The 24,849-nt window shown below is 40.6% G+C and overlaps 1 protein-coding gene across 5 annotated transcripts in view; it reads right to left on the bottom strand.

Annotated features, from left to right (window-relative positions):
• Positions 1 to 24,849, bottom strand: part of kazna (kazrin, periplakin interacting protein a) — a 181,347-nt gene that overhangs the window by 99,526 nt on the left and 56,972 nt on the right. For all 5 annotated transcript variants that reach the window (XM_005732983.2, XM_013910815.1, XM_005732985.2 and 2 more), the window contains exon 3: positions 23,330 to 23,519. In XM_005732983.2, the coding sequence (XP_005733040.2) occupies positions 23,330 to 23,519 (190 nt within the window). The remainder of the gene's footprint in view (positions 1 to 23,329; positions 23,520 to 24,849) is intronic.

Below are 24,849 nucleotides of genomic sequence, written 5' to 3'. Positions count from 1 at the left end.
AACCGTCTTTATTTTTCTATGCATTTTTCTTCTGGATCAAAACCTGACACTTGCATGACCCTCAATTCAACTAGACAGCTGACGGTAAGAGATGGAGACATTCAGTTATGCAGGGTGCCGCTTTTGTAGCCTCGAGCTTCTAGCCTCAAGCAGCGATGAGGAGCAGACAATAAAGGTCTGTAAGTTCACTTCTATCTTACTCCACACCACCAGATTTCTTCATTTTTATAACTTTTAGAAGGCAGATATGAAACAGGGCTGCCTCACACTTCAGGTTTCACACAGCTCCCTCTGAAACCACACAAGATCTGATTCGGATTATTTTTTAACATACATAGACTTATTCATTTCCATGAAATGCGCACAATGAAAATGCCATACCTGCACAGAAACTTTGGATAAACCAGTGGGTCAACTACTCTTTTTTTTTTAATGTGACAGTGCCTCCTTCGGTGTGATCTCCCCCCACCAGCACACCACACACTGGTGTTTTGCCTCAACATGTCTCTCCAGCTTACTCTGGACCACTGCTGCATTTAATAGCTTTTCCCTGCAGAGCATTCACAGTCGATCTCCTTCAAATTGTACAATACACTGTATACCACAATTTTCTTGGTTTGTGCTACATTTTGACATCACAGCTTCAGCTCCCGAGTATTACAATGGAAATAACACATAAGCGTGGTGCCTCTGGAAATGGTGAAAAGAAGACTGGGCAGAGGCTGTCAAATACAGAAGCATTCATCAACTGTCTGCATGAAAGGGAGAAGAGAACGAGCATCATCCTGCGCAGTGAACTGAGATTTGTGGGCTGCTGTGTGGGCTGCATGTATGAGTCAAGGGGAACATTATTGTTTTGGTTCATCAGAAAAAAAGGCCATTCTGAAAGTCTCTTTGGGAAAAACCCCCCAAAAAACAGCACAACTGTGTTAAAAATAAACCGTGAATTTCATGTTGTATCCTGAGAGTCTTGTTTTGCATGTGGAAATTACAAGCACAGTGAGCCTCAGAGCAAAATGATGTGCCACTGAAGGATCCTGCCGGTTTTAAATATCACAGAATACAATGTGAATCTTAGAAGACGGCACTCAGCTTATGGCAACAGACTGCAGCAAAAGTTACAGCGCCTACAGCTGCCCTTTCTTAAGCTAAGATCCACTCATCAGTCTGAGTAAACCCACACATTAATCACAGTTGATGATCATTCAAAGAGTTTACAGTGGAGTGGCTGTTTATTCTCAGGATGACACTGAGGCTTTGTGTCGCGTTTAGCATGCAGAGCAATCTATCTGCCTGAGAAACTCGGCTGCTAATAATGCTATATTGAGATGCAATGGCCAGCTCTCAGTTTTAATGGTGACTGATGGGGGGCGCAGATGCATTATTGCTCACAGTTCATCAAGTTAACTTTGCATATTAGGAAGTTGAATGAGTTTCTAGGAGATCCTATCAGTGGCAATTACAGGATGAGCAGACATTTAAAGGGGGTGTGTGTGGGGGTGATGAAGAGTGGGTTAAGCCTTCGACTTGATTTGAGTGCCAGTGTCCAGCATGTAAATAGGATGCATAGGAAGTGTGTGGTCTGCTTCATCTTAGATTAAGCTTAAATTAGTTTAAATTCATCAGATAGAGTGAAAAAAGGGTATCTTTATGTCATACAGGTAGAACAGAAGTGCTAGAAAATAATGACCAATCACTAGGAAAAAGAAAAAAGGGGATTATATGCTCTTTCTGTGTTTATGATTTATGTAATATATTTCTGTCTTTCACAGTCCTTCCAATTCTCTGTACATCCCTGGCTTCAGTCTTCTCGCTGAATGTTTGTAACTTTCTTTGTCAGCTCTCTCCGCCTTCCATCTCCCCTATTTCTCTTTTCCAATTTCCTTTCTCCTCATCTCTCCTCTCCACCATTAGCTGCACTGCAGATTGCAGTAAACCCAGAAAATCCTCTTCATCACACAGTGCAAATACCATCTGCAGTGGGTTCACCCTCAGCCCCAATTAAGGTCTAGATACATGCTCTGTGGCATCTGGGATAGCATCGGACATTCTGACAGGCTGGCTGTACAATTTATACATAAACATGGCATCGGAGGGCAAAATGTCAGGTAACTGCAAAGATTCTGCTAAATGCTGTGGTTACACAGCTTGTGAAAAATACATAACTGTATGTTATTCAGTCTGTAATATGGGTCTAAAATTGGCCGTAGCATAAAGGTTAGGAGAAGGAAAAACAAGCATTAATCTTACCATTCTGTCTGATCTAAACAGACTACTCTTACATCTAGTTGGCAAAGCATGATACCGTAGGAAAGAAATTATATTATAAAGTCTATTTCTTAGCACCTGTAAAAATGCAATGTAACAAAGTCTTAAATGTATAAAAACTTTCTTTTCCTGTAAAGAGTTTTTTTTATGGATTTCACTGGGATGAATTAAGATGAAGTCAAATTCATGGAGTATAGGCTTATAGATGAATATTTCTCCACAGCTGATATTTACTGTTTGATCGGCAGCCCAGTAATCATACTAATGTTATCTATAGGCTTCAAAACATAAAGCCCCATCTATTATAAGTGAGCTAACTGTGGTTTAAAAGTTTACTGCAGACTTGCACAGTAGGTAGTTTTCTTTAAAATGTATTCAACTGTATGCTTCCAGCGTATACAGTACAACTAAAAAATATCCAAACCTCCTCATCTTAAAAGGTATATCAACAATATCCTCTTGCCCATGCTGGAGCTCTTTCAGTAAGTGTTAACAAGCTTCTGACACTTGGATCTTTGCCTATTCTTCTCGTGCTTCTTTTTTTTTACTGAGGTTTGATAACATTTGTGCTGGTGCTGCTTTTTCTGTGTTCATTACTAATACTTTTAATGGCATTTTAAATCTGGGCACCAAATACCAGGATATCCCTGGATTAGATACTCAATTGCAACATTATCACTACTAACAGTGCTGTTTTTTCCTTCTCCAGCTAACACACAACCATACACATAGACCCCTGCACTCGCTAGTTCTATTGTTCACGACGCTGAATAACACTCTGAGAAAATTAGAGAGGTCAGTAAAGCTCCAGTTTCAAAAACATTTTATAGAAGTACAAAACAGTTATGGTATGTGTTACCTAGTCTGCTCACACATTAACTTTCGCCGTTTATCTATTAGCAACTACCCAGCAGCCACATTAGCAATCTGTTAAGCTAGCAGCTATGGCTAACAGCAACAAAAATAATTTGTTTTGCAATGTTTTATAATTTGTTAGCAAACATCATGAGTCCTGCCCACCTGTAACATTAATCGACAGTGTTAAAAGTATCATACTATTTCTTGTGTCTAAAAAGCGTCATGTAAGTGTTAAGTTCACATTGCCGTCTAGCAACCAAACATAGCGCTAAGTCACCAGAAGTACAACACTAACTCAAAAACACCTAAAGAATACTGTTGTCTTTTTTTGTTTTTAATTTTGTAAAGTTTGTAGAAAATTGTAAACTTAAATCTCTCACATTTAATTTACAGTTATGTAACTAATTTGTTTTGCATGGCTTCAATGATGTAAAAACATATATATTGTCATTGATGTTTTTGTTTGTATTATTCTAATCTTTCTAAAAAAAAAAAAGAAAGAAAGAAAGAAAGAAAGAAAACAACACTTTATAATAAGTTAGCTCGGTGGTAGGGAAAATGGTCTTGAATATTGAGTTTTTTCCTGGTTATTCTGGTATTGTCCATATTTCTTATCAAGCTTCACTTGATTTAAAAGTGTGCTTATGATCAGTGTTGCTGGAGAATCTAATTAACACAGACGTTTAGGTTCACCACAGAAAGATTAAGGTCCTCCTCAAACCAGTTGGATATTTCTAAAACTCTATGATGGCAGGTGCAAGGTCAAGTTTGTCAGATCCTGCAGCAGCTCTCAGCAGCCTATCCAAGACTATTGGTACTGTGATCTTTTGTTAATGAGCTCCGCCTTTCTTGCAAAAGAGAAACAGCTGACCCAAAGTGCCCAAGAGTCCTAGCGTTGGTTAATTATTCCATAAAACAGTAGCCCTAGTTCAAGTCTATCCAAATTTCTTTGAGTGTTTCAGTCAACACTTGCTGTTGTTTTTTGTCCAGCCAGAAATTCCTTAGTGATCTTCTTATGTTTAGCAAACATTTGTCCCTACCATCATCCAGTGATTTGTTATTCAATCTCCCGAAACGCAGGGACTAATGACACAGCTGAGGCCACTTGACAAAATTTAGGGCTCTCTCCCATCACAGGGCAGTTTGCTGTAGTGCCATATGTCTCTGTGGAATCCTTCCAAAAGTGTTTTCTGAAATGTTCAGGGTCTTCAAACTCTCACGCAGAGACACTGACTCTCTCGCTCTCAAATTAGGCTTCATCATTAACACACTTTGAACTCATCAGCAGCTGAAGCAGTCAAAGGTCATAGTGAGCTGCCAAAAGGTTAATCATAAAAATACTTTTAGGTCTCACAGACTAGCAGTGAGCTTTAAAATCAGTTAGTTTTGATAGGGGTAAAAGAATAATGATGTAGCAGTATTAAAATATCCTGCTGATCTAAAATGCTACTACTAATACTCGTTTTATTTCTTCATTTGTTGTATCGTTTAATTGCCAAAGACCTAGTGTAAACAGAAGGTGCTTCCATTATATCTACCACAATATTTATTTTTAATGGTTTTGTAGGTAAATATCTTGAAATTCAAAATGAGTGCTGCCGTCACTCTCTGTTAGTCCTGTGACACACTGTTGACCTGTGTACCCAGCGTCTCACCCTTTGACAGCTGGGATAAGCTCCAGTGAGTTTCATAAGCAGTTAATAAAATGAACAGATGGATGGATGCATGGGTGGACACATTTAAATATAAATGGATACATTTAAAATAAAATCATAGTTCGACCCATATGCTTAACTGGTGAAAGGAAAGCAGAGGTTTGTACAACAAACGTTCCTTCACTCAGTTAGCATAGAGAAGATATTATGACACAAATGTTGACTACTTTGCTCAACTCCCCTCGCTCTTTACCTTATGCTCTGGTTTAGTTTGTAAATGCTTTTAAACTGGGCCCTCTAAAGTTTTGTACATTGTATCAGATTCAAAATTGTGACATTAATGTGGATTAATTTAGATATTTATGTCTTTACAGTCAAGGTTTCTTTTCATTTCAAAGACACTGTCTTATACAATAATACTGGGTAGGCTTAACGTTGGTTTACTTATTTTTCTTTAGTCGTAGAGGAAATTCGCTGCTTGCAACTAAGACCTCCATTTTGTGATATTTCCAAGACACAGCTTCACACACACACCAGTACCAAATGTGACCTACAGTTTACAGTAATCTCACAGTGCAAGAAAGACAGACTTGACAACGAAATGTGACAAAACCACCCGCCTATGCTTTGTGTGTGTGGGAAGGTGCCTCAATATGTAATTAGGCAACTAGTAATGACTTGTGACTCTGAAGCAGCAACTGCACAAGAGATCCAAGGACTCAGTGCTCAAAGGCACAAATAATGTCATAGCAGCTTTGTTCCCTCGTCTAGAATTAAGAACATTAATAATTAAATCGAACAATAAATGGCGGTGGCCCCTGGGGGAGGTGAGAAGGGGTGAAGTGGCAGAGAACAGGCATCACAAAGAGGGCACAGCGCTAAAAAAACAACAACAAAGTCTTAAATAATATAACCAAACACGAATTTTAAATCTGCATCCCCTTAAGGAACACACAAGCAATTTTGCATTAAATATGGTGAGCTATGGCTATATGGAGCTGTTCATCTGTGGCCTGGAAATAAAAAGAGGTTATGTAAGTTCACCCTGGGACAAAGCAAGAAATAAAACACTAAAATGACAAGTTAGAGGCTTAAAGCTAAAGTAAAACAAAGTGAGATGGGTGGGAAGTGATATGAGGGTGGTCCGGCGAGCTTAATGAAAAGGACCTGGACGAAAAAGCCGGCAAAACAACAAGCACCCACAACATCCTCAAAGACTGCTGAGTCTTTGTGGTTGCAGATGGTCAAACAGACCCCTGGGATTGTTGACCTTGGTATTGTTTACTCTAGCCAGGCTCTTCAAAGACACTGGGCGAAGGCAGTGCCAGCAACTTTACCTCAGTCTCCATGGAGACGGTGTACTTTTGACTGGGAACTTTCCAGGCTCATTACCAGATGAGGTAGAGGGTTCTACCTCACTGCTTCGCTCTGTTTGCTTCCTTTTCCACTTATGGAGTCACAGAAATGCACAAGCGAGTGAAAGACAAACAGAGACAGAAGAAGAACAGAGATGGGAAATAAAAGATGGGAAACAAAGAAAAGCACTGCCCGAGTGAAACTGCAATTTACAGAAGGATGGGAGGGAGGAGGAACAGCAAATGAGGAGGAGAAGTGAGAAATGAAAATGTAGAGGGATGAAGGTAGGGAGACAGAAAGGTTAACGGACAAGGAGAACGAAGAAGAGGAATGACTAAAGGCGACGTTTCTTAAATGTCATCCATCCGCGCAGCTTCAGAACAGCCGGTGCAGTGCTAATGGCCTGTAAGGAGAGAAAGGGACAGCAGAGGGATCGAGTGGGGCACTGGACTCGCTGAACTCGAGGTCACATTTTTTAAAAAGTTGTAATTATCTTATTTGGATATTGTATGCGCCCTTCTCACATCAGTTTAAACCATTTTTTTAAATACATAATTGCAACATAAGAGAGCATGCTTTGGGAAGTCATCTGCTGATGACCTCACTCACACTTATTTCTTATTTCTTTACAAACTGTAGGCTGCAATATTTAAAAATGTGAATCACTGAATAAAGATCTAGAATGAAAGGCTTTATAATAGAAAAAAGAAAGAAAGAGAGAGATGACAGAAAGGCACTTGGCCACTGCCGCAGACCTTTTGCACGAAGCGAGTTAGACTAATGGAGCAGAAAATATAAGAGTCATGAGCCTCTTATCTAGCTACTAATCAGAATAGCAAAACTGAAGGGAGATAACAGGGAGGAAAGAGATGAAGTGAAAGAAAATAGAGAGCAGAGGAAAGCTTGAGGGTTCTTATAATCTTCATCCTTTCCAATCACAACCCCTTCTTAGTCTTATCAGCATTCCTAAATGCACCCCATTATTAGCTAGCTAGCTAGCTAGCTCGTTTACCGTTGCCGTCTTTCTGCTGGGTGCCTCTCTATCTGAAATCCAGTCAGACAGCTCCATTTAGCATGTCCGGGGCCAACTGACTTACAGGGGCCAACATTCCTTCCCTCCTCGTGCCCACCAGTACTCTCTACTCCAGTTTAGTTTTGATCTATTTCTAGCCCTTCACTGCCTCTCCCTCTCATCACTTCTTCTCATTTCAGCCTCAGTCAGTGGGCACTGCGGAATCCTAATGAGCAGAGAAAACTCACAATACATCTCTCGGTGCCCTAAGCAGCATGTACCCTGACACAATCAGGGAGGATCCACAAAGGTGCAACATTCACGCACACCTATAGAAGGCACAAATGGGCTCCTCTACATGATTGAGAGCTCTGCATTTTGTGAAGCTGATAACATCTGGGTGCTGCGCAGACTTGTGCTGAGGCATGTGCATGAGCTTTGATAGCGTAATCGTGTGGCTATGATAGCTGTACTGCTAGACTGGAGGCAAACACTTAATCCTCAAGCAATGCTCTGATCTGTGGCAGCAAAGCAAAGCCCCCTACAGCCTCGCAGACTTTAGGGAGCCAGCAACAAGGTGCCACTAATGTTAAGAGACTGTTATTTATAGGGAGCTTTTCTGGTCCTATTGATCACTCAAAGCACCCTTACACGACTGAGTGCCACATTTTACTCATTCCCACAGAGAATCGTATAAGGCTTTAATAATCACGTACACCGATTGAAGCCTCTGAGGCAATCCGGGGTTCAGTATCTTTTAACATGGACCAACATGTCACACAGACTGTAGTCCAAATACTTATGGCTTGAATTATATGTTTGCATTAATATTTCTGTATTTCAGAATATAAATCGTTAAACAGTGGAATGGAAAGAAAATCAGAAGCAGCATCAAACTGAAGCTGTACCAAATACTTCACACAACATGGTACGAGAGGAAGAGCATGAATAACAATGGTTAAGGACTACAAGGAAAATGGAAGTGTTTCCACTGCATAATCACAAGTCAGTTTTCTCTTTGATAATGATGGGCCCTTTGTTATTAAAAGTGCATATTTATCTTTCAGTATCTCTGAACTGGTCAGTGAAGGCCAGGCTGGAAGCACCTGAATAGGTAAGTGTAAGCAAAAGTAAGCAAGACCAAATCAACACTGGGACATATTTTCGTTCATAAGACAGACACTAAGAATTGATATGCAGTCTTAAAAGACACGTCCTTGCAAAACAGCTGGATTCATGCAAGATTCCCAGAATTATGATGTAGAGATAAAAAAATTTTTTCCAGTCTTTAACTTTTACAAAAAAAAGTGATTACCTGTGAGTGGCTTATCTTCAAAAAGAAATAGCAAGACTGCATGTTAACAATACTTGACTAACTACACTGACTGCTTGGAAGCTTGTAGGATTGTTCTATGGTTCATTGATCTGACTGCATAAAGTCAGACAGAAATGGGCTGTTATCGATGGCTCATCCAATCACCTGCAAGTGTTTTGTGAAAGCACCAGCCCTTTTCCAAACAGTTTATGAGGACAACTGAGCAGATGGCTCTGTGTAATACACCATATGGCACATCAGCAAATAAGTGAAGTGCAACAAAACAAATCTACAGCAACATGTGTCCAACACCTTGACATGACTTTAATCAGGCCTGTGCGATAAGAGAAAAACGTGCAATGTACGATAACATTGTTCAATATTACAATGACAATAGGACAATAGTATTTGGGGATATTGGTTGTTTAATTTTTCTCTGTGAATAAACTAAAAATGTGAAATTGTGGTTCATAAAGGCTACCGTAAAATACACTAACAAGCAAGAACTCTAAGAGGCCTACAAACAATGAAGCACTGATACACTTAGGCTTGGACTGTGTAGTGCATAAGCCTGGAAGCACAGCTCTGACACCCCCAAGCAGCAGAGCAATATCTAAGCACTAAGCCTGCTGTACGTCAATGTTGTGGACGGAGACAGTCATTGCACAGCCTGGCACATCACCATCGACAAAGATCAATCTTCTATAAGGTGAGACTTTATTCTTCCTCACAAGCCATTTTATCCACCAATAAAAGCTGTTTATTTATCCTCTCAAGTAAGCTATGCAAAGAGAAAACACTGATCACATTACAAGCTGCAGAATTATCAGACTTTAAAAGGTTACGAGTTCTTGGCAATCCATCAGAGAATCCAAATAAACTTTGCATGAAGGGTCCGATTATGGACTCTGGAATGAAAGCCAGGATCCTGTTTGGTGATTTGAAGGATTTAAAATCTAATATAAGCAGCTTATTGCTTTGGATACAAATGAATGCAAGCATCAATCTCTAGGATATTCTTACAATAACAAGATGTACTGACAGATATCCAAACACAGCTACAAGCACATATCTTTAATATGACACTGTCTGGTAGAGTAGAGTCAAGTCTTTATTATGACATTGGGTTTTTATAGTACAGTAATTATAAGTACACTGGCAGTTAGCAGCCAAGGACTTCTTTACAGCAATTCACAACTCACAAGCTAAAATAAACACATCATTTTCAGGGTAAAAATTCAAGTATCTCCATGCACTAAAAGCTGCACATTTGTGCTACACTGACCTCCATGAGTTGATAGTTTCAAATCTGTTGCAATATGTGATACCGTCAGTGCATGACACAACATTTAACTATAGGCAAAAATAGTCTGACGCCAGTGCTTATTGATAATGATAAGTAAGTTATTATGTCTGGTTGTAGTTATTTCTAAAACATAAAAAGGCAGAAATGAAGGCTATGTTCACACTGCAGGTCTTAATGCTCAATTCTGATTTTTTGATCAAATCCAATTTTTTTTGTCTGCTTGTTCACACTACAAATAAAATGTGACATCAAACGCGCTCTAGTGTGAACCCTCAAAGTGGCCCGCATGCGCAAAATAAGACGTCACGCACAACCCGCTCTGTTTAGATCCAGACCAAACAGTATTGTTTGACTTGTTTCGGACTTTACGTTTACCAATTTTGCTTTAAGTTATTTTGTTATTTACATATGGCCTAATAATTATCCTTATTGCTGTTTTAGGGAGGATTGATGCTTCAAAGGATAGTTGCAGATTTCTGTCAGAATCTGCAGATAATACAGTACAAAAATGTTTACGTTTCTCCAACGCTGTCTTCCCAACAGTTTTACTGACATCTACACTGGATGGCCAGGAAGGGTTCGTGATGTCTTCTCGGGAGCTTCTCGGGCGCTGATAATTGGCATCTGTTTTATGTCAGTGGCGTAAAAGCATTCAAACAGCAGTCGCTTTCTAAAACATCAGATATGTATCGGAATCAGTACCACATACGAAAGTAACCCAGGTCGGATTTGAAAATATCGGATTCGTGCCGTTCACACTGTCATACCATGATCGTATATGGGTAGCATAGGGTCAAAAAAGTCAGATTTGATGCGCTTTCCCCTGCAGCGTGAACGTAGCCAAAGTGTCTCAGTCTCTTTTAAACTACAAAAAAAACCCTGACTGGCAGAAAAATGTGTTCCAGTTTTGATTCAAAGCTTATTAGTGCCTGCCAATATAGAAGGAATACCAATATACCGACTGATATATCGGCCAATATTAGCTATTTGTTGATACAATGTTACTGGCTTTTGTGATAGCCGATAAATGAAGACATGGAGAAGACAATGAAGAAACTTTGTAATGACTGCTTTTTTAATACTTCAGTCATTCCAAAGCATTCAAACTAATCTTTTATACTGACTTATATTTACTGTTATTAACATTTATGAACACGGGGGGAGAAACAAACCAAACAAATACAGAAATATTTTGGACCAAACCTTTACAGACCTTTTTGTATCAATATTAATGTTTAACATCAGCAAAAAAGTAAGAAAGAAAAATGTAATGTGGCAAAGACTGAATTAACACAGTGATAGCACCATAGCCCAGTAGGTGACTGTGGAATTGTCTTTTTTTTTCTATAACAACTGCATTATCCATGAATCTGTTCAACAGCAGCATCAACTTCCTTTCAAGGTAATAGCCTTGTAGATTCTGACAGTGAAAAGCTGTAGCATTGTACTTTATGGTCTGAACCAGAAATCAATTCCATCTACACAGCCAGGCACATCAGCTAACGACCACAGAATATCCCAACAGACAGATCACTCACTGCACAGAGTAGAACCCACAAATGCTGCACGTGTGTCTGTGCGCGTGCATGTGTTCATCCATGCAGGCATTCATGCAAGCACCAATGAACCTTGCAGAAGGGCTTCCAGCCACCAGATCCATATTAGCCTTATCATAAGCAAGACCCACAGACTTAAATACACTCAAGTCCCAAAAGAAGTTTTAGAAAATATTTTATTGGGATAGGAAGTACCAGTTTTTCCAGCCCATCTGAATCACATCCTTCTAGGCTTTGCAACTCTTTCTATTAAAGCTAGCATGTTTTTTTCTGACAGTGCATTGGAAAACTGTCTGTCAAACTCCCGACAGCGGTGCTTCTGCTCACCTGACTCATAGGCAAGCATTTTTTCAGATGTAAAAATGCTGAAACTTTTTCAGTGATACTCAAAACCCATGCAGTATTTTACCCCACTTATAATATGGAACAAAATCATATGTCAATCTCTGATATCCACCCCTAGACCTTTTCTTCTCCGAATCCCCCTCAAAATAAGTGGTGCTTGGTCAGCCCTGTACCACTTCTAAATGATAGAGTTTGTTCTAAACTACACCACAAGGGTTTTAATTACCCAGATGCACTGGAGAGCTTTACTTATAATCTGCATCTCTGACAAGCAAATAAGTGGATAAATAAGTAAGAACGTCATTCCCTGAGGCTGACTGAGTCAAAGATTCCTCTTGATATTCCCTAAGATGACAAATCCTTGTTTACAGCATACGTGTTTCAAAAAAAGTGGCTGATAGGAAGAATCTGCAACCTACCAGCTGTCAAACCAACAACTTCTCTTCTGAGAGGATTAAGACTCAAAAGGTGGGGAGTGACTGACACAGGGGGGAAGCAAAAATCTTGCTCTCCCTCTCAACTTCCTTTTGAACTCTGGGTGAACTCTCCTTGTTTGGATGAGAGCTACGAGACAAAGCCTCTTCACTCGAGAGAGACGAAGTATCATGACTACCTCTAGACTGACACAGCAGCTGGCAGTACCTGTCTATTTGTCATGTCTCAGATAAAATCCAGCTACTAAGATACAACCAGAACATGCAGGAAATTTTTAAGAGTTTTTATTTTTTGTTGTCCTAACAACGTTTCTAGGGCTTGATGCTCAGCTAAGTAGTTTTTAGAAGTTTTTGTGAGTTTTTGGAAGTTTGTCTGGCTCAAGAGTAAAAAGGTGGTCCACCACCAGCAACACTAGTGGCACCAAGTGGAGCTTCTCCACAAGAGCACGGGTCAGAGTCAACTGCCAACTGCCAACTGGAAGAAAGTACTGGCAGTTTATCCACTCGCACTTTGTACTACAAATTTTGTAGCTTTAATAAATCATTTCAAGAATAGATATTTACAACAGGGCACAGGCAAAACTCTTTTTTTAATGAAGCAGAACAAAAATAAATTAGACAAGCCACACATATAGGAAACAGGAACAGAAATAAACCCACTATAAAAAACACCAATTACATCATAACTTGTTTTAAGAAGCAAATAAAAGTGATGGACACTGCTTGGATACAGTAGTTATTTTTATGTCCAGATTAAGCGTAGCTTGCTTAGATTATTTTTAGTGCAAGAGGCAACATTTACTACAGCAGTTAGTACTGGTATCCTGCAGGTGGACCCCCTGCAGGTGAGCTTTTCCCATATTTCAGTGAATGGTTTAAGAGTGACTTAAGAGTTGCTTAAGTCACGTGTCAACAACTGATCATGTTCATCCATTTTTCTTGGACACTGAGATGACTGATGTAACGTTTGACTTTTGTAGAGTTTTTGTATTTGTGATTTCTGTGTTTGTAGCTGCATAGTTTTTCGTTGTTGCTTTTTGCTAACTATAATGATGATGAGACAACACGTTTCAGGTCATTTTATAGAGAAACGAAAAAATAAATGTAACAAGTAGTCAAACAAAATACTTTCTCCTGGGAGTAATTAAGTAACCTACTGCATTACTTTAAAGAAATGGGCTCTGTGTATTGTGTGTAATAGATTACTTTTTGCATTACTTTACTACATAACAAAAGCTGCACCACAGTGAGCGACAGGATAGTGGAACCAGTAAAACACTGTTCCCCTAACATGGCTTGTTAGAGCCTTTTTTTTCTTTTATATTTTCTGTCCAGCCAATTATTAAATTTGAATGAGCTAATCTGCATTCACAGAAAATCTTGAAAAGGATTGCAAGATGACAAAAAGGGGTTACATCTCAGACTGAACATTTTTAGCTATTTTCATCTTTTTAGAGTTTAAACCAACTGTGAGAAATCTCTAATTGCCTTAGTTTAATGTAAATAAGCAACTTCAGCTATCAACTTAAGGTATGACATACTGGCACAGAATACTCAATGCACACCTGCACTTTCTTTGACAGTTTGCCACCTATTTTGTGCTTGAAAAGGTATGAAAATGAACTTTAATTTACGGTTGAATATAACTGATTGAAATTTGTTATAAAAAAAAAATAGAGTCATTATTGTAACTTATGCACATACTTTAACCAATGTATATGAACTACTATAGACAAATGAACGTAGAACAACAACTATATTATAATTGAACATGCAGTATTCGTAGAATTTAAAGACAAGCCTGAAGACGAAGATGCACCAGAAGAACTGAAATTTGAGTGACTTTTCAAATAAATAATAGAGGCAAAATAAATTTTAAAAATCTGGTTAAGACGTGTGAAAAACTAATGAGGTAGAGGATGAAAAGTACACCTAGACAGGCAGTGTGTGTACCTGTGAAAACAGAACCGTAGGCAGTATTTTTAGCCTTGCTATGAAAGTGAAGGTCCTCACATACGCACACAGACGTCAACTTTTGCACTGCGTCTGCATGTATCTGTCTGTTTACGTACATTAGTGTAAATAATGTTTCCTCCCCTTCAGCATGATGCCAGGCCTGTGATGACACACACATCTGCTAACCAACACCCTCTTCCCTCCCTCCCTCCCTCTGCCCTCTACATCTACTGTGCCAGTCCACTGGAGGCTTTATCCAATTTGTCAGGGTTGGCACACGCATGGATCAAGATGCCTCCCCCTCCCTCTTTCTCCCCCTCTCTCTCTACCAAGTCATGCTACTTCGAGACAGTCTCGCCTGTGCCAGCGGGCATTACGATACCTGATGGTGGCTCCCACCTGCCACCACTGTGACATCTAGCCTTGCCCAGTCTGCCTCTTCAACCCAGCAGGCACCAGCTGGCTGGACAGTCTGCGTGCTGATAGATGGACAATTGGAAGCTGGATGATCACTCAGATTCACAAAAGCCAGGCCTGATTAACTGACTAGAACAAACGTAAACACAGCATTTTATCTGTTTATGCTGGCTGTTGCTATGTAGAAGCAAAAAACAAACAAAAAAACCCGGGTAAGCTAACAGGATTTTTTTTTGCCTCTTTTGATTGCATCCACACACACAAAAAAGAAAACTAAAAAACTGGGGAACCCTTTTACGATTTCCAAGTAGAAAATGTAAAAAAGAAATTTAGGGAGATATGAGACAGGACAACAATACAGGAAATGAACTCCCTTGTTAGATTCGATTTTGTAATTTCATGCCTAAAAGCTGCAACTCTGACAGCTTGCAATTTATGAAGGTTTGCATAGCATATAAGACTGATAATGTGTCTGCACCCACCGACTTCTGGCTGTCACCAGCAACACTCATAATGCATCTAATGTGATCATAGACAAAGAAAGAAAAAATATTTCCCTAAAATTACTATTAGACAGCTAAAGGGTTAGGTGGTATGTCTTAATAATAAGCTGCTCTAGACTCAAAACCACCAGCAAGATTTAAGGGCTCCATTCCAAACAGTGTGCTAAGTACAAAATGTGGGAGGTGGATGGGAGTATTTAATACTCAAATAACTACCTTAGTGTCAACTGTGAAAGAATACCTCTGCACTCCCACCGATCCTTGTCGGTAAACATTAAACGTCAACGGCTTTGGCCAAGAACATAACATCCTGTGCGCTTTTCCAAGAGTAATATAGCAATTTCAAGGCAATGCCTCACAAACACTTTGGAACAGCTCCCTTGACTAGTCCTTCTGTGCTGCTGGAAACCGTTTGACACATGAGCAGAGGCTTTACAGAATCACTGATCCGAGATCCTACTCTATTTGTCAGCTCTTAATCGGTTGCAGTGGGATACGTGCAAGGAAAAATCTGAACCCAGACCAGTACATATGTCTGAAAATGCTCCGAGGCGAGGCAATGCCTCTGCAGTGCATTTGCAGTCATTCTATTCAGTCATACCTGCAACCAAATTTAGCTTATCAGCTTCGGATGCACACACTTATGTATCCCCTTGCACGGATGAAAAATGAACACCCTGAAGAAGATGAACGCTGTTTTACATAACCATGTCATTATTAAACGCCCAGCTCTTGCTAAATTATTATTTATCTATCATAAGGTGGTACAATATATTAACACTTTATGGTTGCCAAAGTTTGTTTGGATGTGCCGTGGGAATAATAAATGATATTAATCTCAACAGATCAATTAACGTCTTGTTTGGAAACTTAATACTATCTCAACACTTGAAGACTGCCGAGGAGTAAGGGTTGACATCAAGTTGCGGATCATCTCCACATATTGGTCAAGCATTTTGTTATGATTACATGCATTGTAGGTCCAAATTAGCTGAAACTCAAATCATGTACCACTACCGCTTCAAAGAAATGTGAGATGAACAGTGAAAATGTCATTATATATATATCATTGCTGCCGCTGCAACCCATCACCTCGCCACACCTCATTGTGAGTAATTGCTGACAAAATGTTAGGCAGCCCCTCAGCAGACCAGATCCCTCCCCTTTCCCCAGTTCCCGTCATATCACATCATTTGAATACCACTGGGGGGGCTCTTTCCTCATCTCCTATCTGAGCCTATTAGTAGCCATTCTCTGGGGCTACAGAGCAAACGTATCTGCCTGCACTGTGCAGACGTTTATACATCAGCATCCCATCCAATGTAAATTCACTATAGCCTATATTCAGCTGCTCTAATTTCCCATTTTATTTCCTTTATGATCACTGGATCAGTGAAAACGACGCCGTTACCAAAGATTCTCACCCACATTATCAGGAGGAACAAGTTTGTTCTGAAATATCTGAGCTCCCATGACGCACATTAAAAAGAAAGGCCACAGTTGCAGTATAAAAACAATGATGTCCACCACCCACGATCGCCCACTAATGAAGCTTTTTATCACATTAATGAGAGTTTTAATCATTGTTCACAGTAGTCTACTCACGTGGTGCACCATTTATTACGCTGGCCTGTCTACCTCATAGAGCAAAAGAATATTCCAAATCCTCTCGTAAATATGGGAAAAGTTACAAATTCTTTGTACTTTTGCTCTTTCTCACCCTCTACCTCCACAGTTCTGCAAGACAGAGCTCAGAATTTGCACTTCGTGGCATCTGAATATGTGCAAAGTCACCGATTTCTGAGGACACTTGCTCGAGCCATCTGCCGCTGTGTGCGAGAGTACTGTTAGCATTACTTTCCAGCAAAGGCAAGCTGGAGGACAAAGGGCAACATAAATTTACATTCCAGAGAGCTGCTCCAACTCATTAATGCATACTACAACGTGACCAACCTAAAACATCAAATATATATTGTAGACCTGACCTACCAAAATGAAACGAAGGGCAGTGGACTGTCTGTTCAAGCGAAGAGTAAATAGTAGCGGAGGATAGTTTAATTTCGGGATGTGGGTTTAATTTGTATGTTTTTTAGTGTCAGAACGAATCACTGCTAGTGTCTCGAGGTGTGTTGGTAGCTCATAACTGTCTGGAAAACACTTCTTCTGTCACAATGATTTGTGACAAGGTCAAAGAGACCTGTGTGTGAGTCTGTATATCTATATGTAGAAGTGCTGATGATACACAGCCACTCGACGGCGAGCTCAAACTTGACGTACTAACAGCATATCACACCCAAACACATCATTACAGCATCCTGGCTAATATTATATAGATCTCCCTTACGCTGCCAGATCGTATGGGTCCTGTGATTTCTGGGGCGGGGTCTATGCAGATCAGGCTTGTCTCAGCTTCAGTCAGTTTGGGATCTGGGATGTTGTGCTCTTTGGGTTGATGCCCTACTCTATCCAATGTGTTGGGGCAAACTATCCTGCTGGGGAAGGTTGCTGACATTAGGGAATGCCATATGGCTTGTGCTCGGTCTGTAAAAATGTTCAGGGCACGGTACATTATAACGTAGCCTACAAGTATACTGGGACCAAAGGTTTGCCCAGAACAAACATTAGTGTATGTTCAAAATGGGATTTTTTTTAGACCACGCCAAGTCCTCAAACCCACCCCCCTTTCTGGCACAGTCCCAGGTGTTGGGCCTAACAACTTCTCTGCTAAAACGACGGCTTGATGACTACACTCGTATGTTAATGAATGACCTCTAAACATATGGCTACAGACAATCATCACCTATCTTTAACATCCTATTTACGAAAGTACCTTCAAACACATTCATGTTTCAGTATCATCATAGAATAAGCATGGGTCATTTGATGGCGATTCCTTATAAACATGGGAATCATTATGAAAGTTGCCACATTCGATGCCACAAGAGGAGCTAAATGCCAAAGGCAACTGTGGCGGATCCAATTTTTGTGGCACTTTTGAGAAATGCTCTGATGAGTAACCATCTGTTGGGTAACTTTGTCAAATAAATGACTATAAAACGTGCCATAAACATGAAACCTGAGGAGGGCTATCATTTTTCCTCACACAAGTCATTAAGTTTCTCATCGCCGTAGACAGAGAGGGATTCAAAAGTCATCTCCATCGACAAAAGAAAGAAAAAACACTAATGAGATTTGGTGCCATTTTCACAGTCTGAGGCAACTGCAGTATTTTATGAGTGTATTAAACTGGAGGGTTAAATTGGGCCGGAATAACCTGAAATGGCGTTAACATTACCTTCAGTTAACGAGTAATTAAAGCTGATAGCAAGGTTAATGCGTGGTTTTTTTTGTTTATTCTTTGTGTGCTTGTACATATAGTATTTTTTGTGAAATGTCTTACAAAATAAAATGAAGCACACTAACTTTGTGTTATTCTGAGGTTACATGAGTTTACAGTTGTAAACTGTGTTGGACACACAGTGCACAACTGTAAACATCTAGGGTAGTGTTACTCGGATAGAGCAAGGATAGCAGACATCAATTTAAATTTAAGGTGATGATGCTGAGTGGATTAATTCACTGAATTCTACATTTGACCCTACCCTAATAACATCGAATGGTAGGAAATCAGCCTGCATAACATCTCTTGAATTTATTTGGCTAAATCCACAAAGAGCAGTGAAAATGGGAGAAGCACCACAGGTCCACTGATCACAGTCTGTACTCAAAGAAGAATCCACACGTTATTATTTCACTCGCTTATTTCTAAGTGATTTCCCCACGCTGCACAGCTACGCCCAATCTGACAAACACCACTTTAATCCCCATGTATTACCATGCTATTGCTTTCCTATAGCTTATTTCGTTTTTTTGTTTTTCAGTCACGGAGCGGGGACCCTACACCAAATGCTCATTTGAGTGACAGCAGCTTCACACCAATAGCTCTTCGTCAAATCAATAAAAGTGAGTGTGAAAGGGTACGAAGGTAATGGCATGTTGCAAAATGTCAACTTTTCCCAGACACTGCCTGCAAAGACAAAAGACAGCAGGAAATCAAATTCATGGAAAAACCTGTAATCTATGTGAGGACATTCTACACTTGAATGACTCTGCAGAGATTTTGACAGCATCTCAACTTAACAACAAAATAAGAGAACAGTGGAAAAGTTCTCTTCAGTGGGGCTTGAGACGGGAATGGCAGTGACCAAACATTCAATGCAACCTTCAGCTCTGCTTACAATTCTTAATTTTTGATATATCTCTCAATTTTACTAAAACGTTAAAAAGAAAATCACTAGAATCATTACACCCAGTTCTGAGGGTACTAATTTAAAATAAGTACACTAAGCACTTGGGACATATGTTAAAGTAACTAGTTGTAAAACAGAAGACATCTTCTGCCTGTTCTGTGTGTATATATACATATATATGCAAACCAGGAAACATGAGGGCATCATTTGTGTTAGCTTAAGAACAAGTACTCGCTGTACACCAGACGAATACAAATGTCCAAGCTGCTCTTCTTGATGGTAATGAAGCATTTACTGTGGAAGCAGTGTCTCTCCAATACTGACAACTGATTGGTAACGCTGCACGCAGAATGGCGGGAGCCCCACTGAGCAGAAAGAGATCTGCACTCATGTGTAAAAATTGCAATCACAGACCAAAGTAATTTTGCTGAAATGCCACGTTACCTTAGTAAGCCTGAAAGATGATACCAGGGAAGTGTTAGGAACAGATGGGGCATATATTTTTGTTTCACAGCAAGTAAAACATAGGACTCTCTGTTACTCTCAGTGAGATTTGGAAGTTGCCAACTGGTCCTTCCACATTGCTGGTACAGGAAAGCTCAATCGCACACAATGTTGTACTGATGAATGCAGGCGGCATCCCAAGAACACATCAGCTTGAGAGTGCAGATATCCCCCAGCTTGCTTTAAGGTGTAATTATTGTAAGGTTAAACATAAGTTAAACCAATACCTGTGCAGTTGCTGTTATATAGCACCGGCACCTATTTCATTCCAATTCGAGTACTAGCTAATAGCTTTAACGGAATGAGTAGTCTTGTTACATCAAGGTCGCTCTTCTCTTCCATCTCCAAAGGAGTAACCGCTTTTTAAGCAAATACCTTCTTGATATTATTAATCCTGTTTAATGTCAGTGGCCAAGGAGGCTTTTTCATGAACAGATTTAAAGAACACGAGAGTTCTCAGTAGCTTTTTAACATGCAGAGTTTGTCTGTGCGTTCATGATGTACAGAGACAGCAAATGCTCCATGCTAAATGATATAATAGCCTCTACTCATTCTTGATATCCTGGATAAGCCTTCCTGAATGATAAACATTTTTTTTGTGTTTTCAATTATCGAGTGGATAAAATCTGTGATTAACTGAAATGATTGCGACATGATGTAAAGGTTTTTGATGAGTTTCAGATAGAAAAGCATGACTTTTGTGTGTTGGCAAAAAAGCTCACGAATATTTGGCTCTCTCTCTCTCAACTACCCCGATTGTATGAGTCATTAAGTACAATATGACTGACCTTTGAATGATTCATAACTAAAACATCCAACCAGCGATGGTTGGGATATAATTAGTGACGATAAATATCCAATGTTGATCCACAATGCGCTTTTATTAGTGTCAGCAACTGTCAGTAAACTCTGGGGATCTTGGTGATATCCCACCATGTATGAAAGACTCTGCTAGTGAAAGTAAATAAGAATAAGAACCAGTTTAATGTGCCAGCACTTTGAGTAATTACTTTACCTGTGCTAATTGTGCCACATATAATCAAAGTAACCCCAACGGATCCAGTGTGCGGTTATATGTGTAGCACAGAGACTAGAGTAAGAAGATGGAATGATTTTTTCCACATGTATGCACCTTGACAAAAGTGTATGTGGAAAATAAAAAGTCTCTTGACCACTATGAAAAAAGTAAAATAAAAGACATCTCAAAAATGCGTCTATCCAAAGGTCAACGTACAGAAATAGGGCAATATGAGCACAATATGAATGGGCTTTTCACTCACCCAAACTTTCCATAGCGACATTTTCTCCCATATACAAAGAGAAAATGATGCCAACTCATGCCACACACAGGCAGAAGCTTTGGGGTCAGTTTCATGGATGCTTAACATCCTCCGGAGTTAAATGTGGTGCTGTCGGGGACCACGAGGAGGATAAGTGTGAGCTCAGAGGACAGATAACATGTTAGGGAAGATCATTTGAGGAAGACAGTGAGGTCAAATCTTGTGGTCTTTTTCTGTGTTTTCTAAACAGTTGTGAGCTTGTAATTCTCTGAGGAAAACTACTAGAAGATGATCAAGTACATCCAATTCCTTATAACTTTGCACTTGCCAGGAAGAATGAAACATGCAAATGTAAGCCCCCCCAGGAAGCAGGAATGCAATTAAGGTAAGCTAGCCTACTAGCAAGGTTAGTGCTGCTGGATCTGAAGTGCCAGATAGCACCCCCAACACAGCTTCCCTCAGGACTCTTACTCTGCCGGCTGTGCAATGAACCGGCGACCCTTACCACACACCTCCCTTCCCAACACAGCCACTGGTGATAAATTACCTAATCCTCCTATCCCTAGCTGTTTCTATTATACACCCTGAGCCTGTAAAGAACAGCTACAAGGAGAAAAAGGGGGTTGAGAGAACAGACAGCAAGAGGTGGGTGTGAAAAAAAAAATAATAGACTTATTGACAGCAACACAATGACAGTGGGAAAATGCACTGGGCAAACAAAAGCAGGAACTGGCAACCATAATCTTCAGTATCAAAAGGACATGTGTGCATGTCATTTTTGATGTTGAAAATCGGGGGCACTCAGAACCACTTAGCACTGCATTTGCAGATAATTGTGTCTGACAAAATACATCTTCTAAAAGATCCACAGATAGGGCTCAGCGTCTCGTGGTGTATCATTTCAGAAGCATTGGGAATGTCGTAAGAATGAGCAAACCAACAGTGTTTTTCTGCAGTCTTTAGGACGTTTAAAGAATATTCACACAGATGAACGTGATTCGTGCACATCACTCAGTCATCATTTCAGCTGAGCTGAGAAGCAGCAACCAAAGGACAATGACATCAGTGCTCAAACCCTCCCAGAGGAGTGCTTGTTGTCTCTCACGCTGGTACACACACTGCTATGGAAACCAGCAGGAATGTGAGCATGCATCAGGGTTAAAGGGATAACGCAAGGCACATACACACTGACAAAGAAACAGAAAGGCTACAGTGTCAGTCCACTGAAAACAAAGCTGACACATGACCAAACAGTTCCTGACCAGCTGTATACGACAGCCTGTGTTCAAATTTTCCCCTATTAAAAAGCACCACAGAGGTCAACTGAGGACCAAATGACTCACTGTCTTTGCTAAAGGAAAGTTCACCAACAGTGTTTTAATCTAAGAGTGCAGTACAGCAGGTCTATTACTGAGCTTGATTTCACAAGTGTCTGCGAGAGATGTGGTTTCATAGTAGAGTGCTGCCAAAGCCCGGATGGCACGCATCCTATCAGACCGCTCACTGTACCAGCTGACTGCTACGGAAAGAGCAAGAGTGTGAGAATGTGCGTGTGCCAGAAGTTAAAGGGACATGGCAGCCCATGGGCACACATTTAGCCACGCGTGCTTATGCAGTCAGCCATGCTTATGCATGTGCACAGAAACAAAAACTCCCATCTGTTTCCTATCTATATGTCAAACTGAGTAGATAAAACTTGGAAAAGGGCAAATAAAGCAGCTGCAACACACACACACACACAAACAGAAGGCAGCTTTCTCTATACACTGGGCAGCCATTCAGCTCTCAGTAACAGTAACCAACGGCAACCCTAAAACCAGCCCCCTTTCCCTTCCTCCTCAAGAGACGCAGATCCATTGCCCGGTTAGGGGAGAGCCGACTGAACTAGCACACAGAGTGCCTGAGAGTAAAAAGAGGCTGTAACTTTACCCACTCTGTCCTTACTGAAGTGCAGCACTACCCCCGCCCCCCTCTCCTCTTAAAGGTTAAGGGGGTTAATTATTCAACATGAGAGGGGATTTTAAGGGAGAACTGAAAGTGGACACAAGTCAACATAAACCCCTCTTTTGTTCAATTCATCCGCTCTCTCGCTGACTCTGAAATGCACTTATTCCCATGAGCAGAGGTATGAGTGGAGGCTTTTTTCACTCTTGGATGTCCTCCATGATAAGCCGCACACTCAAGATGCACACTGCAAGACTACACTCACACACAGCTGAATGAGAGCACACTCATCCTTCTCCACATGTTCACAGCTTCTCGGCAAAAAGAACAAGAAGACACCGTCACTTCACTCTCAGCGTGGCTCTCTTACCATTGTGGTTGTGCTGCAGGGTCTCAAGCACGCTGGCAGAAGAGTCCGTCGCTCCCAGCTCGGCCAGTCTGCGGCTGGTGGCGCTCAGCTCTGACCGCAGGTTGGTCACCTCCTGGCTGGCTGACTGAATGGCCCCATCGATGCGCTGGGCAAGCTGCTTGTTGTCATCCATCATTTTCAGGATTTTTGCCTGAGGAAGAGAGGGGAATCCAGACAAGGTGTCATGCTGACAAGTTGACCATTTCCTGGGAAGGAAGGTGTCCCCAAATAAATTCCTCCTTTTTTTCCCCTGTTCTGATTGCTCCTTTTCCCTTTTTGTTTTATGAGAAAGCCAAGTTAAATCCTCAGAGCAGTTAGTCCTTTCCCTTAAAGAGAGGCGTCCGGCTCAGGGGAAATGTGTGTTTGCTGGAAGGAGTGTACGTTTCAGAGGCTGTGTGTGTGTGGTGAGAGTGTGTCAGTGTGCAAGCATGCCTGTGTGTGTGTCTCTGAGAGTTCGGTAACAGCATGAGTGTGTCTGTGTGTGCATTAGAGCGCCAGCACTGCCCCTGTGAAATGTGCTCCCCGCAGCTGACTGTTGAAAGGACACAGAGCATTGAGAGATGACAAGCGCCTTTTTAAATGGACTGTACCATTCGCAGAGAAAGGCGAGGGGGTGGGGGAGCACGCTAGGACACATAAGCACATGGAAAATCAGAGTCTCTCAACACAGCTGTTTTCAGGAGATATTGTCTGAGGTTCTGGGAATGCGTTCATTGCTGAACAAACTCGCAACAAATTTCTGTAATCCGGTGAAAAAGGACTAAATCGAAACACTGCAGCTTTTTCTCTTTCTAACTTTCTGCATGCAAATCCTGCACAGGACTTGTGGACAAAGGGAAGGAAATCATTAGTTTGACAAAGGAGCAGTTGTGTGGAGAAAACAATAATAGTTGTGCAAACAGGGCTTTTTTTTCTTCACATTATCACAGCGAGGTATTCGTCCGGCAGACAAAGGCATTTTTTGAAGCCCTGCTCTAATGTTTCAGGCTGAAGTTAAAGAGGAACATATTCATCCCTTCAAATGTGCTCTAACATTATCATAACACATTTTGAGATCCATTGAGTCGACTCGGATATTATTATGATAGGAGTGTTCAGAGTAACTCAGTTAAGATTTGACATATTATTCTGTATAGCATTAAGCGGGGGGCTATGAATGCAATCATAGGCTCCTTCCTGCCTATCCTTTAGGCTAAGAATGAGCTTTAGCCCAAGGCTGACTGCCACATGTGGAAATGTCCTACATGCTGTGTGACTAACTATGTAATACATAATTTTTTGTATCTGTATGCAAAATCTATGCTCTGCCTTCATAATTGTAATTCTTCTTGCTTCTTTCTTTCCTTTGCAGTGCCACAGAGGGGTATCTGCAGCGTGGCTGTGAAAACTGCTGCTTATATATTAGAAGTATTGCAAGACAACAACATTACTTTCAAAATGTAAACTATACCCCAGAAACTGAGCAGGAGACAGACTGATTG

Source organism: Pundamilia nyererei, unplaced genomic scaffold (genome assembly GCF_000239375.1).
Source record: "Pundamilia nyererei isolate P.nyererei 1_Seehausen unplaced genomic scaffold, PunNye1.0 scaffold00049, whole genome shotgun sequence".
Classification (NCBI taxonomy): domain Eukaryota; kingdom Metazoa; phylum Chordata; class Actinopteri; order Cichliformes; family Cichlidae; genus Pundamilia; species Pundamilia nyererei.
This window is presented reverse-complemented; position numbering and strand designations above follow the sequence as displayed.